Here is an 18,343-nt window from a genome sequence, read left to right on the forward strand (position 1 = left end):
CAGAAATTCATTCAAAAACTTGCTAGTTTCACTTTGATTTTTTAAACTCAAGTAGGATAACTGTTCGCAAAAGATGTGCTTTTGTGAAGAGGGCGCCACCGAATTTTGAGGAAATTTTTAAATTGGCTCAAAGAGAGAAGTGGCCCCTCTTGTTATGTAGTCTCTTTGTTTCAAGTCGTAGATCTACTTCCGTTCGATACTCTATCGCGCATTGTCGCGCAATACTGAGCTATAGCCATGCGCCAGTACTGATTCCACACCTTTGAAATGATGGAGTGTACAACTACGAAAGCGGAATAGAGATTCAATCTATACATGGCAACTTGGAAACACATGAGTCACTTTTGTCTCAAGATTTATTGCCCCATTCCAGTAGATTGTAAATAATAGTAGGCCAATGACTTTCAATTGATGTTAATGCACCGATCATTCCTTTCATCGAAAGGGGGCCCAGCTAGTTATTATGTATTTTGATTTCAATATGTCCTACTGGCATGGGATAAATGACTTTCATAGCAGCGTGCTGCGGACTGTGACTGAGTTTTATTTCAAGTGATTTATCAATAATAACATTTCTCTGTATTTACACTAATACTAACAGTTAATTTTAAAATCCAAAATGCTGCACATTTTTTGCTGTTGTTGCTACTACTAAATACAAAAGCGCCAGTTGATTGAAATGGGCAGGGTCAAAATTAAAAGACACGCACACACACTCACACACGCACACACACACACACACACAAGACAATTATTTCTTTGACGACATATCTTCGTCAACTTCAGCAAACAAGCTGTTTTGAAGGTTTTCTTTTTTTTAACCTAAGGAGCACAACAATTTCATTATTCATGTAGATCTCTCACTGGTTTTTCTTCATCAGAAACTTTAAATAGATCAGCAACAATATGGTTATTGTGCACATTTGTGTTTCTGATTTGTGTGTGGTGAGTCAAACATTGTCAAAACATTGACTTTGGTCTGCTGCTGGTAAGACAGACGTATTCTCTATGTGATCATCATCATCATCATCATCATCATCAAGTGCCAGATCTGAGGCAGACATCGGCGATCATGGTTCTCCATTCATTCCTTCGGTCGATTGCTCTTAAAAATGCTACGCTGCCCCAAGGGTCTTACTGCATAACCTTCTTGCGTTACCCTGATCTTTCCCCATCTGTTTAGGTTCTCTTGGTAGGTTATTTTGGGCATATCCCTGCTTCGTTTGCCTTCAGTTTTGCCAGTGAGAGCTGGCTGTTAAATCAAGGTGGGGACCGGTTCTTCATGGTAGGCACGCAGTGTCAACTCTTTTATCAGTTGTCTGAGCGAGTGATAATATTATAGTCCTAGTGTTCCACGGATGGGAACGTGTGCTGTTGTACTCACGTGGATGATGAGTTCAAACCCTTTAAAGGACAGCACAATAAAACGTGCGCTATCTGAGATCATGCAGTCGCTATCTGAAAGAGTTCAAGGGTGGATCGTTTTAGTTTTAATATATACGTTTTACGGCGCTCGCAGCTGCATACGGTCATATGAGTGCTAGAAGATTAGAGGGGTTACAAGAGAGTAACAAACACAAAAAAGAAGGGGAGATAAGGACGACAGATGTTTGATAGGAAAGAAAGAGCAAACCACACCAGAGCACCCGCCAACCACCCTCGAGGGCAGATATCAAATTTGAGTGCAATATTATATTATAATAATATCGTGCGGCGAATGTGCTAGGTTGATAACTTTGATAAATGCTGTCATAACTGTCTCAATAGCGATAGAAGAATTTATCCACCCATCAGACTACAAGTACAACTTTCCAACAGAGAAGACTCATCAGGATATCACCTCACTGTAACACGTTCCTGTTTCGCCTGTGAATGAAAAAAAAAAGATACGAAAAAAAACCAAACACAAAAAACACACAAAAAAACAAAACCAGAAAAACAAACAACAACAAACAAAAACCGGTGGATAGATAAGACAGGCCATGGCTGTTGTGTCCTGCGTTCTACAGGGTCACCGATAAGACTGAGAGGACGACACTCTGTCTTCAGATGAAATGATAATACAGTTGGGCACTAATAACTCAGACGTGTCGGGGATTGACAGACATAGATAGATAGATAGATAGATAGATAGATAGATAGATAGATAGATGGATAGATGGATGGATGGATGGATGGATGGATGGATGGATGGATGGATGGATGTTACAAGCAAGAAACCAAAAAAAAAGAGAAAAAAAAGGAGGAGACTAGGACGATAGATTTGTCATAGGAAAGAAGGAGCAGGCCACACCAGAGCACTCTCCAACCACCTACCCAGAGATGTGCTGAAAGCCAAAACTTGTAGCATTATTATTATATGTATCACCAAAGTTCGTACATAACAAGATAGTTCACTCCTCTCTTTGAACCAATCAGAAAAGTGTCCTCAAAATCCGGTGGCGCCCTCTTCGAAAAAGTGCGGACTTTGCGAACAGAGTTACCCTACTTGTGTGAACAGAGTTACCCTACTTGTGTGAACAGAGTTACCCTACTTGTGTGAAAAACAATAAAAGCGAAACTAACAAGCAGTGCTATTCCTATTCTTCTTCTGAAAAAACGAAAGAGAGCTTCAAAACAAAGACTGCAGCGCCATCTGACCCAATGCGCGGACATCTGCAGACACTTTTTTGGCTGAGTGAACCATCTTGTTATGTAGGCCTACGATCTTTAGTATCACAAAATCCTAGACTGTGCGCGTTGTCGTATTTCCGGTTCAATATGGAGTGCACCATTTAACCCGGTTTTAGTTTTAGTAAGGTTTTACGGCGCTCGCAACTGCATAAGGTCATAATCATATAATATGACCGCCAAGGGGTGGACGTCAACAGAGAGTCCAAATCAAGGAGTTTACAGTAAGTTCTAAGCTCCTTCGTCCAAACGGGGAATCAGGCTTACTCTGATCACCTCTTTAGGCTCAACAGCACAAAGTCTGCTTCGACTATCAAGGCATCCCGGAAATTGCAGTCCATAAGAGGGTGACAAACATACAAAAGAAGAAGAGGAAACATGACGGTATTAAGGATGAGGAAAGAAAAAGCAGCAGTTCCCCCTATATTGTTCCGGCACAGTTAAAGTAGGCAAATGAGCATGACATTGATAAATCAGCCCATGTACAATTCTACTGTACATAAGAACATGTTAATACGACCCCCCCCCCTTTTTTTTTTTGGGGGGGGGGTGGCCTAAAGACAACTTCACCGCCCTGGTGGGAGGTACAACTCGGTCTGAACCTGAAGATAGCAACTACAACAATATCTTAAAAATCATAGGTGCTTTCCCGCTCCTTTCAACAATTAAGATCAAATGGAGGCGGGCATCGACGCAAATGCCAAAGATTAGAGGCGTTACTACAGAGCAAAATATAAACAATACCTGAAGGAGGAGAGAAGAAAGTATCATTGGTGTGTAATGGAAAAAAGGAGCAAACTGGATAAGAGCACCCGTCAAACCCCTATAAGAACCCCCCACGCACACACAGAAAAGGGCATTTAGTGCAGGGGAAAAGTAAGACAGACAGACATAAACAGCAGTAGAAAATAGCAGATGTAGGACATGCCACAGAAAACGTGCTTGATCAAACTATTGCGCTTTATTCAGAACTCAATGAGAACCGCACAGTGAAAGGGCATGAGGTGCTCTGAATCACAAGACGTATCCAGTCGTCATGAGATAAAATATCGAAACAACAGGGGGAATCGATTGAAACATTATGAGATTACATTCGAAATATAAGAGATTATATACCGAAATATGAGATTATATCGAAACATCATGAGATTTCAGACCACAATCTCAGCAGGCGTAACAGTTAGCAAACCTAACTATAGTGATTTTAATCTCAACGTCTATGATACAGAGCAACGGAGTGCCTGGAACTTGTCGTCACAGCAACCGATACACACAAACACAACTACACACACCAAAAAGGTCAATTCAAAGTATCAATCACACAACATTTTTGGCGAGCATTCCATTACTTCCTTCTCATCAGTCAGATTTTCCACACCACAATACCTCATGACTGTACGTTGTATACATAATATTATACAAAAACCATCCAAACATACACACAAATTTCATGTACTTTTGTTTAGCATTAAGTAATGCACCTACACTTCACAAAATCTCAGCGCCATGCAAGAGCAGGATGCTGGCCCATTCTCCATCAAAACGCAATCGAAGACCCGGTGAAAGACAGAGTCGTGTGTCTATTTTTCTGTTCGCTCTTCCACAGTGCCCGCTTCAGCGAAAACCGAAATAGAAATAGAAAGAAAACACGAGCAAAAGCTGATTATTTCTTTCAACCCGAGCTCAGTTATAATACACGCACGGACGTCATGAGCTTATATAATATTATAACGTCCATATGTCCTGAGCTCAAATATATATATATATATATATATATATATATATATATATATATATATATATATATATATATATATACCTGAGCCCATATATTTTCACTGAAACGTCTAAAGCTCAGATGTAACATCATCAGCTCAGATATATATATACGTCCTGAGTCCACACATATACGCCCTGACGTGCTAAACTCACAAATAACGTCCTGAGCTCAGATACAACGTCCTGACGTTCTGAGCTCAGATATATACGCCCGGACGTACTGAGCTCGGATATATACGCCTTGACATACTGAGCTCAGATATAATGTCTAGACGTTCTGAGCTCAGATATATACGTCCTGATGTACTGAGCTCAGATATATACGTCCTGATGTACTGAGCTCAGATATATAGGCCTACGTCCTGATGTACTGAGCTCAGATATATACGTCCTGATGTACTGAGCTCAGATATATACGTCCTGATGTACTGAGCTCAAATATTACGTACTGAGCTCAGATATATACGTCCTGATGTACTGAGCTCAGATATATACGTCCTGATGTACTGAGCTCAAATATTACGTACTGAGCTCAGATATATATGTCCTGATGTACTGAGCTCAGATATAACGCACTGAGCTCAGATATGTAGGCTCTGACATTGTAAGCTCAGATATATACGCCTTGACATAATGAGCCCAGATATAACGTCCTGGCATACTGAGCTCAGATATAATGTCTAGACGTTCTGAGCTCCGATTTATAACGCCCTGACGTTCTGAGCTCAGATATATACGTCCTGATGTACTGAGCTCAGATATGTACGCTCTGACGTGCTAAACTCACATATAACACCCTGAGCTCAGATACAACGTCCAGACGTTCTGAGCCCAGATAAATACGCTCTGACACTCTTAGCTCAGATATATACGCCCTGACATACTGAGCTCTGATATAACGTTCTGATGTACTGAGCTCAGATATAATAGATAACGCCCTGACATACTGAGCTCAGATATATACGTCCTAACATTCTAAGCTCAGACATAACGTCCCGACATACTGAGCTCAGATATAACGAACTCATAATATTAATCATATTATACAAGTCCTGACGCTTTATGTACAGGTAGAATGACCAGACGTCCATATATCTATTATATTTATGTAACAAATACAAATAAGAAGAATGGTGAAATCGTATAGGTTTTTAAAACGCTCATATTAACACTATGAGGTCATTTAAGAGGCAGGACCTCCGTGTTTGATGTCCATCTCGGAAAGGATCTCACACACACATTCACAAACGTACATGCACACACACATATTATTTACATATAAATATATATATATATATATATATACATATATATATACATATATATATACATATATATATATATATATATATATATATATATATATATATATATATATATATATATATATATATATATATATATAAAATATACTATATATATTTATATATATTATATAATATGTAATGTACGTCTTGAGCTCAGATACAATGTCACGACTTACTGAGCTCAGATATTTACACCCTGACCTTTAGAACAGATTCCATCGTGAATCTTGCAGACAAAGCACAGCCCTTCCAGCTACCACGCAGATGTCTTTATTCATGTCTAGCAGCTGTCTCGTGGGATGAAAACGTTTACACAGTGAGGGCGCCAAACACACACAAACTAATAAAAGCAAAAAGAAATAAAGTTGATCTTTCTCAAGAGCGTAAATTATATATCTGTCTGGTGTTGAGATATATTTCAATAAAATAATCCCCTGCCCCCTCAACAAAAATCAAACTTACGTCTGTCAGAACCACCCCCCTCCCCCTTCCACCCAGCCTCATATCTTACTTCGCCCCCCCCCCCCTCCTTTCCACCACAACCCAAAAAATGAATCACAAGAATAACTCAATTGAGACATTTCAAACTTTCAAATAATGGTAGAAGGACAAAGAATACTCAGACCAGATCATTTCCCTGCAGTGGTTGTGACACATTATGAGGGACAAAATGTGAGTCAAACACGTCCATACTTTTATAGAGATCTCATTACAAGTGGCAAACAGTGCAGTTTGGCTTAACAGCGAGAAAACATATGTTTATATATATATAATACACAAAACAAATCCGAACCAAAACTGGAAAAGAAAACATATGTAACATAATATAATATTCATACATTCTGTCTTTACATGTGAAAGACGAAGGACGCTTAATATGGTACAGTATACAGGTAATAAATTGCTGTTAATGTCCTTCAGATAAAACTACAGTCATAACGATGTGTCCAGTAATACTAATTGTTATATTTCTTAAACAAAACAAATAAAGAAAAAGCCTTGTCACATCATTCGTGCACATTTCAAATAGGCCGCCTCCTGTTCCTCTCACACATGTTTGCATACTGACCTGACTAATATACCAAATGTAACATAATAATATATTCATACACTCTATCTTTACAGGTGAAAGACGATGGACGTTTAATACGGTACATTATACAGGTAATAAATTGCTGTTAATGCCCTGTATAGCTCCTTTAATTCCCCCAGTAAGACACAAACTCACCATTTAAGACAAGATTTTTCAAAAACATTTTTTTTTACAAAATATATTTCGCTCCTTTTAAGAAAAACAAGTCCAGGAGAACAGATAGTGATACACAATTAAAGTAGGATACATCCCCCTCACCCCCCCCCAAAAAAAAATTCAGCTGCTTTTTTAAAATTGCAGATATTTTACACTCTCATCAACAAAATTCAGATCGTTTAGGGGGCACGCTGCTTCAGCCCCCCATATTAGGGCCAACCCTGGATGAGAGAGATATGACAACCAAGCACTCAATATAATTTCTACACACATGGGAATCAAACATATAGGCCTATATGTCTTCTGCCTGTGAAGGCGAGGTGCCTTATAACTGCTACACTACACACAACCCAGTCTCCAATAACTGGATCCAGTATGTAACAGCTGGGGTCCCTTGGGGTCGAGATCCAAGACAATCTCCTGTACAAACGGCCACTTCCCATTCCCCTCGACCCTCACCTTCTTTGAGTTTTAAAAATATTATACTGACACTGTCCAACATGTCCACCCGTCTAAGACAACCACTTTTCTCCTCAACAATGCTGGGTGGCCGTCTCGGATAACTTCAACTGTTATATTCAAAGCACAGTACTAGTATACTATTACAGCCAAACCATGTAGACACATCTTACAAAATTTACTTGGACATCAAAATAATACCTTGCAAAGCCGGAGCAAAGGTTAGAACTAGTAAGGTAAAGACAACGATCAACTGGATTCAGAGCATGGATGCAAAACTAAACGTATGAGTTCAATGCCCTTATCAACACATTCCGTTATCTAAGAGGTGGGACCTCCAAAATAAACCTGTCCATTTCTGATAGAACCAAGCCAAATAGTTTGAGATCCTTGAAAACTCCACATAATTGGAAAATATATTTAAGTGGGCGATACAAAACTTTTCGCCTCTTTGCAAAAGTGGGTGCTGGCTATAAATAGGTTGACAACACAGATCTAAGGAAACTTATCAGGCTGAAAGTACAAGACTAAAAATAGAAAAACAAGGCTAAATAGCGCTGAAAATAAATCTTGAACCAAAGTTTTTGATAATTTTAAACTTTGATGAGCTTAGTCATAATCTGATTTCATTTAAACATCATAATAATGGTTAAATTAGAATACACTTGCAGACATGTGATCTAAATAAATTCTTGATTTGGAAGAAGATGAAACAACAAAAATTCTCTACCAAACAGCAATAGGGTACAAATGATCATCATGGGTTTTAAATGTAACAATAGAATTAGCAATGAAAACTGCATCCATCATGATATCAACATAACCTGATTTCAACGTAAAAACATGGTAAAAATATAGTTGGCCAGCTGCTCAGATGATGTACTAAACCTAAAATTTTGAATATTTCATAATTTAGTTTTTTAAATTGTGGTATGAGTGGCACATTATATATATATATATATATATATATATATATACATATATGTGTGTATGTGTCACGACGTGGTGGAATCAGGCGCTCGTCAATTTTTGGGTATATTATATGGAGTTATTGGTATCATTTTAAAGCTTGTTCAATTGTCTTACTATCGGTGAAAAAAAATTTCCATTGATCTTCAATAGAAGTCAAAATATTTGAGATTGAAGAAGGTGGGGTCGCCTAGTTTCAAAGGTAGAGTTAGCGAGAAAATGGCTGCCAAAGTTTGGTTATTCCCATAGCCTAATAGTCCGTGGAAACTGAAAACTTACATTTTTTGGGCATTTAATCAATGTCTTTCAGTTAAATCCACCCAGAAATGAGTTCTTAATTGGACAACAATGGTGTTATGCCAAAAAACACAAATTCGCTAAAAATTGCCAAACTGGCAGAAAAATGCGAGTTTCTTCAATTTCATTATTTTGACGAGCGCCTGATTTCACCACGCTGCCTCACATATACATATATATATGTATATATATAATGGAACCATAAAACTGGATCCACAAAGTCCCAACACATATGACATGTGATATATACGAAGTTTGTTTTTATGTTTGGTTGTTTGTTAGAGTAAACAGAAGGACATCATCACAATAATGGTTATCAAGTACTGGGAAAAAGTAAGGCAGACAGACAGAAACAACGGAGGGAAGGTAAAGAAGAAGGATTTACCACTGGCGCCCTCCAGCAACATACCATAAACAAAGGACGTGAAAGACTTATACTTAAAGAGGAAAAGAAAAACCCCCCAAAAAACAAAGAAGATTTTGATGAGGGTAGGTCTAGCTTATTTCTACGCATTTCATATCCTCATCCTCGTAATATAATAACAGATGTATTAAACCATGTCCTCATCTTTGTAACATAAATACAGATGTATTAAACCCCCATCAACACATTTCAGATCATTTAAGACACAGGCTGCTTCAACACCGACTATTCTCATCATTTGACATCAACAATGGTACTTGATAGAGAGTACTTTTAAACCTTTAGCAAGGAGCTACAAGAATGACCATGTGAAAAATGTTCTTCCACAAAGCAGCAAAAAAAGCAAGAGTGTCTGACGGTTGTATCAGCTGTGTTAAAAATTAGAAGGAACCCCACACATGTAGAAACTGAAGCTCAATACGACATGGTCATTTCATCAAATTTTGATTGTAGGAGTCGACACAATCTAGTCTGCTTCTACTCTGCCTGTTTGGGCCAACCCGGGCTGAAAGCAGACAGACGGAGATATACTCAACGAAAAGCCTCACAACACAGACATCCAAGTCATGTTTTCCGCATGTGAAAGCAAAGTGCCTAACCGATAGAGCACAGACCCCATTCAGCTGTGTTGGAAATCACACGCAATTTTTGAGACATAAAAACTATAGCTTAACACATTGTCAGGACAGGAATATTGACAGAGTAGTCACATTTTAAGACAAAATGTCAGCCCACGACAATGTTAACCCTTGCGCAATGTTCAGCATTTTGAGTACTTGAAGTACTACCCTGAAAACAAAGCTTAGCTCGACTTATCATGTACATTATAAGTAATTTATCATTGTACAAGGCATTCCAACGATCATGCGTGAGGCATCTGGTCTCTTACATACGTGATGTCTGGTCTATCATGTACACGAGGTTCCAATAATCATATAAAAGACATCTGATCTATGAAGTGCGTGAAATGTCAATTTTTCTAATGCATGGTGTCTGATCTATCAAGAAACGTGATGTCCGATAAGTAATGCACCTTTCGTCCCAACTATCAGAAGCGCAGTGTCTAATCAATCATAATTTCTGAACTATAATGAAAAATATATCTGATCTATCACATAATGTGACATCTGTACTAACATTAATAAGAAGTAACCATATGGACAGATTTCCAACTTGTCAATGAAGCAAAATCTTGCACCACCAAGTTTGGCTGCAAAACTTATTCTGCAGACCACTTTCACGGAGGAGAGAAAAAAGATTTGAAAACAAATTTCAAACTTCTTAAAGGCACATCCACCCAGTTTTTCAAGCATCTGGTCTAAATTAATGTTCCTTGATGTTTAGTAATAGTAAAACATAACTAAAAGTCTTGCTCCAGGCACGTTACAAATATGTGTCATCAGATCTGTGTAGTATACAACATGCAATCTCTCTGGTGTCTAGTGCACAATATCTGATTTAAAAAGAGACTGTGAATGAATATTCTTTCTTTGTTGAAATATTTTGTTGACTAGAGTCTGTGCGTGTGATCCCACTTAAACAGCAAGAGCAAACAGAAGGGGGCTGAGACAGACTGAGATTTATAGCTGTGGAGCGGAAAATATACAACAACATACTCATATGTAACAACATAAAATATATGTAGAAACATAAATGTGTAACGGCACGAATATGTAACAGCCCAAATATAACAGAAGCAGAAACTAGCAATACTATGCATCTGAGTCGCTGGGCTTGTGAGTGTGTGCATGCATGCCCAGGTGTGTATGTGTGTGTGTGTGGGAGTATGTGTGTGTGTGTTTTAGTGTGTATGTATTTTACTGAATACGTGTACACAAAAAGGTGAAAATATATTTTTTAAAATATACACAAAATTACATATCTGTATTTATTATATTATGTACATGCAAACATCCCCTCCCCCCGAAAAAACCCCCCCAACCCCAAACACACACACACACAAACACAGACACACACACATTTACATAAACCCATACATATACACAAAACATACATACACGTGAGGTGGGAAAGAGAGTAGACCGCAAGAAAAAGAAGACAGCAGCAAAAAAGATTCTCTCACAAGTATCTGTAATAATGGTTGGGCCTGAGAAACTCAGTGGGCATAATAAAGAAACTTGATGAATGCACAAATAAAAGTTATGAAGTTCATTACCTCATATTCATAAATCTTTCATGTAACAACATAAATTTTATAAACGAACCTTTCATTCGCGAACAAGTTTTATTCGTAAATCTTTCATACGACAACAGATCTATTCCCAAATCTTTCATGCAACAACAGCAACAATGTTATAAAAAGACAAAACACTTGAAATTAAAACAATACTACATGTATACCAAAAGTGAAGATAAACCGCTTTCCTTTCAGTATACTTCACTGACAGGAGGGAAACTTTAATCAAACATGAACAAATAAATATCCTCATTCAACCGTACTGCAATGAAAAAAAAAAAGATATTCTCAAAAAAGGTAAAAAAAATGTCCAAGTCACCCCTTTCCCTCCCCAACCTCAGGCCCCAAACAAAAGAATGAAAATGAAGCCCACCAAAAAGAAGAAAAACAAAAAAAACACCCCAAAAACATACACAGACCAACCCAAATACAAAACAAGCCTAAGATAACAAAAATCTCCACCACAATTGTCATTATATGACAGTGTCAGATCTATCAGTGTCACATCTGTCATTAACAGTCAGTGTCAGGTCTGTCATCATCTGTCGTCAGACTGTCAGGTCGGTCATTATCTATGTTAGGCCTGTAAATGTAATCATATGACAGTGTCAAGTCTGTCATCATCTGTCGGTCACAGTGTCAGGTCTCTCATTTCGTCGCCGGCATTCATCATTGTCGTATGTCAAAATGCGAGGTTTTCAGGAGAAGCAAAAAACTGTTTTATTTCGAACAGGTTCTCGATAAGACAAATATTGTAACATAGAATTACGTTATTTTCGGCGCTGATTTCAAAAATCGAATAAAATTTTAAATACATCAGCTACATTCTCTGTTGTACGACATACGACTTTGTTACTTAAAATTTTCGTCAAGTACAATGTATCAAGGCGACTTACGACAACAATGACGCAATTGAACCCTGTTGTAAGTCGACATACGACAACGATTCTTTATGAAATATTGTTGGAATAAAGAGAACCCGTTATCATTTCATTGTAGCATACTACAATATGTCTGCAACTCCAAGAACATGTATTAGAAATGTGTTAGTCAAACTTAGTACCAATGTGCTGTATTTTCAAGGTGCAAATGGAATAATATTATAAATGGTTTGAGACAGTTAAACAACGTAGATATCTCTCAGACATTCTTTATAATTCTTCAGAAGCTCAACATTTTTTAACTTGTGTGGCTTCACAACTAACATCTAATACAATAACCATCCATTGGCTCCCTAGAAGTACAATTACCCTGTTACTTGCTTTGGGTGAATAGTAGTAGTAGAGAATCATGTCGGCGAACCTCTCTTTTCAAATCATTTATCAAGCAAATGAATAAAGGACGAACATAGCAGTGACTGTGGTGTAATGGTTAGGTGCTTCGCCTTCCATGCGTCTCTCTGATGAGATTCGTCCCGCTCAGCCCGGGTTGGCCCTGACAGGCAGGGTCGAAGTCGCCCTTCTCTTAAACGGCCTTACAATATTAAAAAGGGACGTTAAACTAAAAACCAAAAACCAAAAGGACGAACATAGAAAGTCATCAGAGTTTGAACAATTTTCTTTCAATTACAACAAAACTTGACTTCCGCCTAGATGACTAGGTGCGCATATTTTGGACTAAATGGCCAAATAAGACATTGATTAGATATAATATTAACTGGAGAAGCTACTATTTTCATGTATTATTTTTAACAACTCAACAACCACCTGATGACCAGATGCACACATTTTGATTATATGACCAAATAACACAATGGTTAGATAATGCATTGTGTACTAGCTTTCAACGTTCAGTTTCACAATTTAAGAGTCGCCTGGATGAATAGATGAGATATTGATTAGACATTATCATATTTTTAGAAATTATTATTTTCAGGTCTTAAGTTTTCTAAATGATAAATAAACAGAAAAATGAGAATAGGGTACATTCATCTGTATCTCAACAGTATATGACTAGTTCATACATGTATAATAAGTATTCTTTTTGATCCAAGAAGCTTAAAAGCATTAAGTAACGGCAACAATATGTACTCAAAGTTTAAGAATGTTATGGCAATGTGAGATCAATGTCAAATCATGTCAAGAAAAACACATATGCATTTAAAATCTACAAACACAAGATTAAACTTCCAACAAACCCTGAAGGAGACTTTTATGCTCATAATGTTGATTGTAAAAATATTCAAGAGGTACAAAGATTAACAATAACGATCAACGAAGACAAGGCAGGTGGCAGAAGTTTCAATTCCTCTGAAAATTCTGACAGCACTCTTCCATTACTTTTCAGTTCGACTCATACTCTGAATCTGCCGGATAAGCAGCCTCTCCTATAGTTAAACTCTTGTAAAAAGCATGGTGTGCTGTGGGAATGATTTGTCTGTCACACATCGCACGCAGGTCTTTGCTCTTTCTGGAATCAATTCCCAATGGGGCTGAATATGCTGGTTCTGGACTCCGGGAAGGATTCATGTCAGCAGGTTCATTTCCACCGGTCGTGCATTCATGGACTACTTGATAGTGACAAAGGGGTCACCCTTGCGAACCGAATACATGCGGATTTGCTGGAACTTTGCATTTTTACGATCAGTGGTCTTGTTCATGTTGATGAACTCATGCTCTTGAAATCCCAAACGTCCTCCGTCACCTTCTCTGTCACTTTATAATGTGATATGTTTCTATTAGCCCCTTAAATGACTGTAGCCCACTGTGGAGTTGTCCACACACTGACATGCTTGGCTAGCCGCCTCAATCCTGGCATGAATTGAGTAAATTTCATGTTTAGAGTGACCTCTTACAAAGAAGACATGGTGGATCTCCTCAAAGTCAAATTTTAAATGTTTTACAGCCCACCACAACATCATCATTAACGGTCGATTTCTGTTCTGTCCACCAGCAGAATTTGACAGCAACCTAACTGTTTTGAGGGATCCTGACCTATTTAGCCATTCTAGATACTTCATCATGCACGAGGCAATGTCTCTAGCGCCACGTCTTGTGGTAGTTTCATTCTAAGGGTAACTGTAGCCTGTCTTGTCATGAAACCCATAAACACTCAAGTTGTACTTTATTCAGTTGTCCCATGTAGTAAATGTCACCCTCATTTGATTTAGGAAGTGGCAAAACTTCTTCCAGATCAAAGGTAGCGGCAGCAACCGTCTTGTCATTTGGCACTTCTTCTTTGAGGTTGTCTCTGTACTGGCTTGCAGCTGCAATTTCCTCTCTGTGATTCGTATCTTCTATCTTCATTAATTTCTTCAGTCTTGTTTTCACTGTTATCGAACGCAGAACAAGCTGCACATGTATCTTCCTTTGGTCGATGGAGGCCAAGGTTCAGAGTGTAAAATACTGTAACTGGATAGGTATGTAATGCGTGTTGCCCTCGTCTCTTTGCCATTTGAATTGCGTCCGCTCTCGTCTGCTTCAACAAATCCAACTTAAGTCTTTTCCCCAAGAGCTGGGCATGTATTAACAAAACAGTTACTGCAGTGCTCTATGTATGTAAGAAGAACTTTTTACAGTCTATTGTTTCGTAACCATTGTTGATTGTAATATCTTGAGGTTCCCTTTGGTCTAACAGTGCCTGTACGCCTATACTTTGGCTCAGCATCTCTGACGGTTGTTACTATAAAATCCCAACACATCTGGGGTTGTCCAAGCTCCCAAAAAGATTTCAAAATTTCGGTTCCTTGCTCTTCTGCGATTTTTTCCTTGCAACGTCGCTTGTAAGTATCTGGATTGCAGCCAACCCCAACAGTCTTTCTTTTTGCATAATTATGTAGCCTTTCCCTAAGTTTTACAAATCCTTTTTCTCCTTCCGTTTATTTACAGGCCTTTTGCGTCATTCCACTGTAGCTTGTGTGCCATGATGATCTGTGAGTGCGTCAGGACGTTTGTCTTCAGTGGTTTTTGTCACAGAGGGTGCATTAGGGTTATTGTGAATGGTCGTGGTAACTTTGTTTATCATATCCTCAATTAAATCTCTAATGACAAAAATATCAGAATGCATGCTACTGGCCTGAGAAGGATTATTTCCTAGACTAGCATTTTCATTTAATGAACTGTCTGTTGGCTGCAGTTCTGTGAGCGTCTCCGTGCTCTGGTTTGGCAGTATTGCTTGGCTTTCCTTTCACAATACACACCCATGGGCGTGTGGCAAGCCACCGTCTTCTCTGAGATCAGACTCTATTTCACAGCCATTCCTCAGTAAGTCAAAAGACACTGGTATTGTTTGGGTCAACGCACGTCAGATTTCCACCCGAAATATACCTTTAGAACTGATTCAACGGCGAATGCGAGCATTTCAATACACTGTTCCAGCAAGAGGCATAATGTAGTATGTCAGTACAAACTTGGTACATTTGATGAGGAAGTGCGTGAAATTCGACAAGTAATAATGTCGTATGTCGACATACGACATGCCTCAGTAGCTGTTACTTTGTAGTAAGTCGACTTGATACAATGTTCAGTGACGATATTCTTCGACTTTATCTTAATACAAAATGTTTTATGCTTCCATACCCGTTACTATTTTACGTAGATGAACGAAACCTGGATCAAAAGATGCGGCTCATAAAACTCTACAACATATTAGATTTTCATTTTTTCGAAATTTTGACTTACGACAATGATGAATGCCGGCGACGATTTACTGTCAGTGTCAGGTCTGTCATTATCTATGTTAGGTCTGTAATAATGTGACAGTGTCAGGTCTGTCTTCATCTGTTCAGTGTCAAGTCTGTCACCATCTATTCAGTGTGTCAGGTCTGTCTTCATTTATCAGGTATGTCATCATCTATCAGGTCTGTCATCATTTATCAGGTCTCTCATCATTTATCAGGTCTGTCAACATCTTACAAGGTCAACCCTATCACCATCTATCAGGTCTGTCATCCTCTGTTCAGAGTCAGGTCTGTCATCATTTATCAGGTCTCTCATCATTTATCAGGTCTGTCAACATCTTACAAGGTCAACCCTATCACCATCTATCAGGTCTGTCATCCTCTGTTCAGAGTCAGGTCTGTCATCATTTATCAGGTCTGTCAACATCTTACAAGGACAACCCTATCACCATCTATCAGGTCTGTCTTCATTTATCAGGTCTGTCATCATCTATTCGGTCTGTCATCATTTATCAGGTCTGTCATCATCTGTTCAGTGTCAGGTCTGTCGTCATCTGTTCAGTGTCAGGTCTGTCATCATCTGTTCAGTATCAGGGCTGTCATTATTTATCAGGCCTGTCATCATCTGACAGTGTCAGGTCTGTCATCATCTGACAGTGTCAGGTCTGTCATCATCTGTTCAGTGTCAGGTCTGTTGTTATTTATCAGGTCTGTCGTCATCTACCAGGTCTGTCATCATCTATCAGGGTCTTCATCATCTTACAAGTTCAGAACTGACATCATCTGTTCAGTGTGAGGTCCGTCATCATCTTACAAGTTTAGGGCTGTCATCATCATACAAGTTCAGGTCTGACATAATTTGTTCATTGTCAGGTCTGACATCATCTGTTCAGAGTCAGGTCTGTCATCATTTTTCAAGTCTGTTGTCTGTCGTCATCTACCAAGTCTTGTCATCATTAATCAGGTCTGTCATCATCTGACAGTGGTAGGTCTGTCATCATCTGACAGTGTCAGGTCTGTCGTCATCTATCAGGTCGGTCATCATCTGACAGTGTCTAGTCTGTCATCATCTGACAGTGGTAGGTCTGTCGTCAGCATGACTGTGTGACAAGGAGGGCGGCACCTGAGTAGAAGGGCTCTCTGGTGTCGACTTCGGTGCTGTGGAGGTTGACGGCTTCGTGGACGTCGATGTTGCCGGGGTGCTGGTTGGCGTGGTGCTGGGCGGTCTAATCGTGGAAGGTTTTGGGGGAGGTTCTGGGTGGCAGCTGACCGTCTGGAAGGTGGTCAGTGTGGCTTGCTCTGAGTGGCCCATGTAAGTGTAGTTGGTGGTCACTCTGAGGAAAAAATAATTTTTAATGTAGGCAATGTAGGCTTTGGATAGGCCCAGTCTTGAGAAGTTTGTCCAAAGGCGATTTGGGGTATAAAATATTTCTTGAAAAATAAATCGTACCATGCTACTACCCCATTGACACTATTTACATCCTTCAGTACGAGGCAGGTGTGGGTGGTTGGAAGGTGGTATTGTGTGGTTTGCTCCTTCTTTCTTAAAAACATCCTTTTCTCTCCTCCTTTTTTCCCTTTGTATATTACATGTGCTCTTGATGGCATACTGCATAATCTCTATCACAGGTGCTTCTGTCAAGTATGATATCTGAGGTGAAAACAGAAAAAAAGGAATGGTACACGTTTAACGCCCTGATCAACACTATTAGGTTATTTAAGTGGCGGGACTTTTGAGTTTAACGTTCAAATCCGAAAGTACCAAGCTAAGTGGGAAATTTGTGTAAAGCAAAGTGCCTTTCCCAAGACACAACATCAAATTGAGCTGACGCTCGAACCCCAAACCCGCAACCTCATGATTACGGGTCCGTTAGCCTAATAATTTGGCCACCAACTCCTGGTATTAACAGAAAAGTGTGCGCATGAATGGTTGGTGGTGTAAAGAGATTCAAATTGACATGACAATGGTCACTAAGGGAGCAGAGAGAAAAAACAAAGAATCTACAAAAGTAAACTTCAGCCCCCCCCCCCCCCTCCTATCCCCATATCTTCATGCATCACTAAAATCACAGCACACTGTTTTCAGTTCCTGTAAGACATGACTGCAGACCCACAGTGACCCTGGATGCTGTTCACTAGGTCATGCAGTTCAAACCATGGGGTCCAACTTTTTGGTTTTAGTAAGTGTTTTACTGCACTTGTAACAGTTTTGTTTTAGGAAGAGTTTTACGGCTCTTGCAACACAATAAGGTCATGTAAGTTCCGAAGATTAGAGGTGTTACAAGAGAGTAACAAACACAAAAAAAGAAGGAGGGGAGATAAAGACGATAGATGTTTGACAGGAGGGAAGAAGCAAATCCCACCAGAGCACCCC

At 39.0% G+C, this 18,343-nt stretch overlaps 1 protein-coding gene across 1 annotated transcript in view; it reads right to left on the reverse strand.

Moving 5' to 3' along the window:
• Window positions 1-13,219: 13,219 nt before the first annotated feature.
• Window positions 13,220-18,343, reverse strand: part of LOC101856771 (transmembrane protein 106B) — a gene marked incomplete in the record, with an annotated part of 21,508 nt that continues 16,384 nt past the window's right edge. The window contains 1 exon segment of the mRNA XM_035969444.1: window positions 13,220-17,303. Coding sequence (XP_035825337.1) covers window positions 17,036-17,303 — 268 coding nt within the window.

This window comes from Aplysia californica, unplaced genomic scaffold (genome assembly GCF_000002075.1).
Source record: "Aplysia californica isolate F4 #8 unplaced genomic scaffold, AplCal3.0 scaffold00007, whole genome shotgun sequence".
Taxonomy (NCBI): domain Eukaryota; kingdom Metazoa; phylum Mollusca; class Gastropoda; order Aplysiida; family Aplysiidae; genus Aplysia; species Aplysia californica.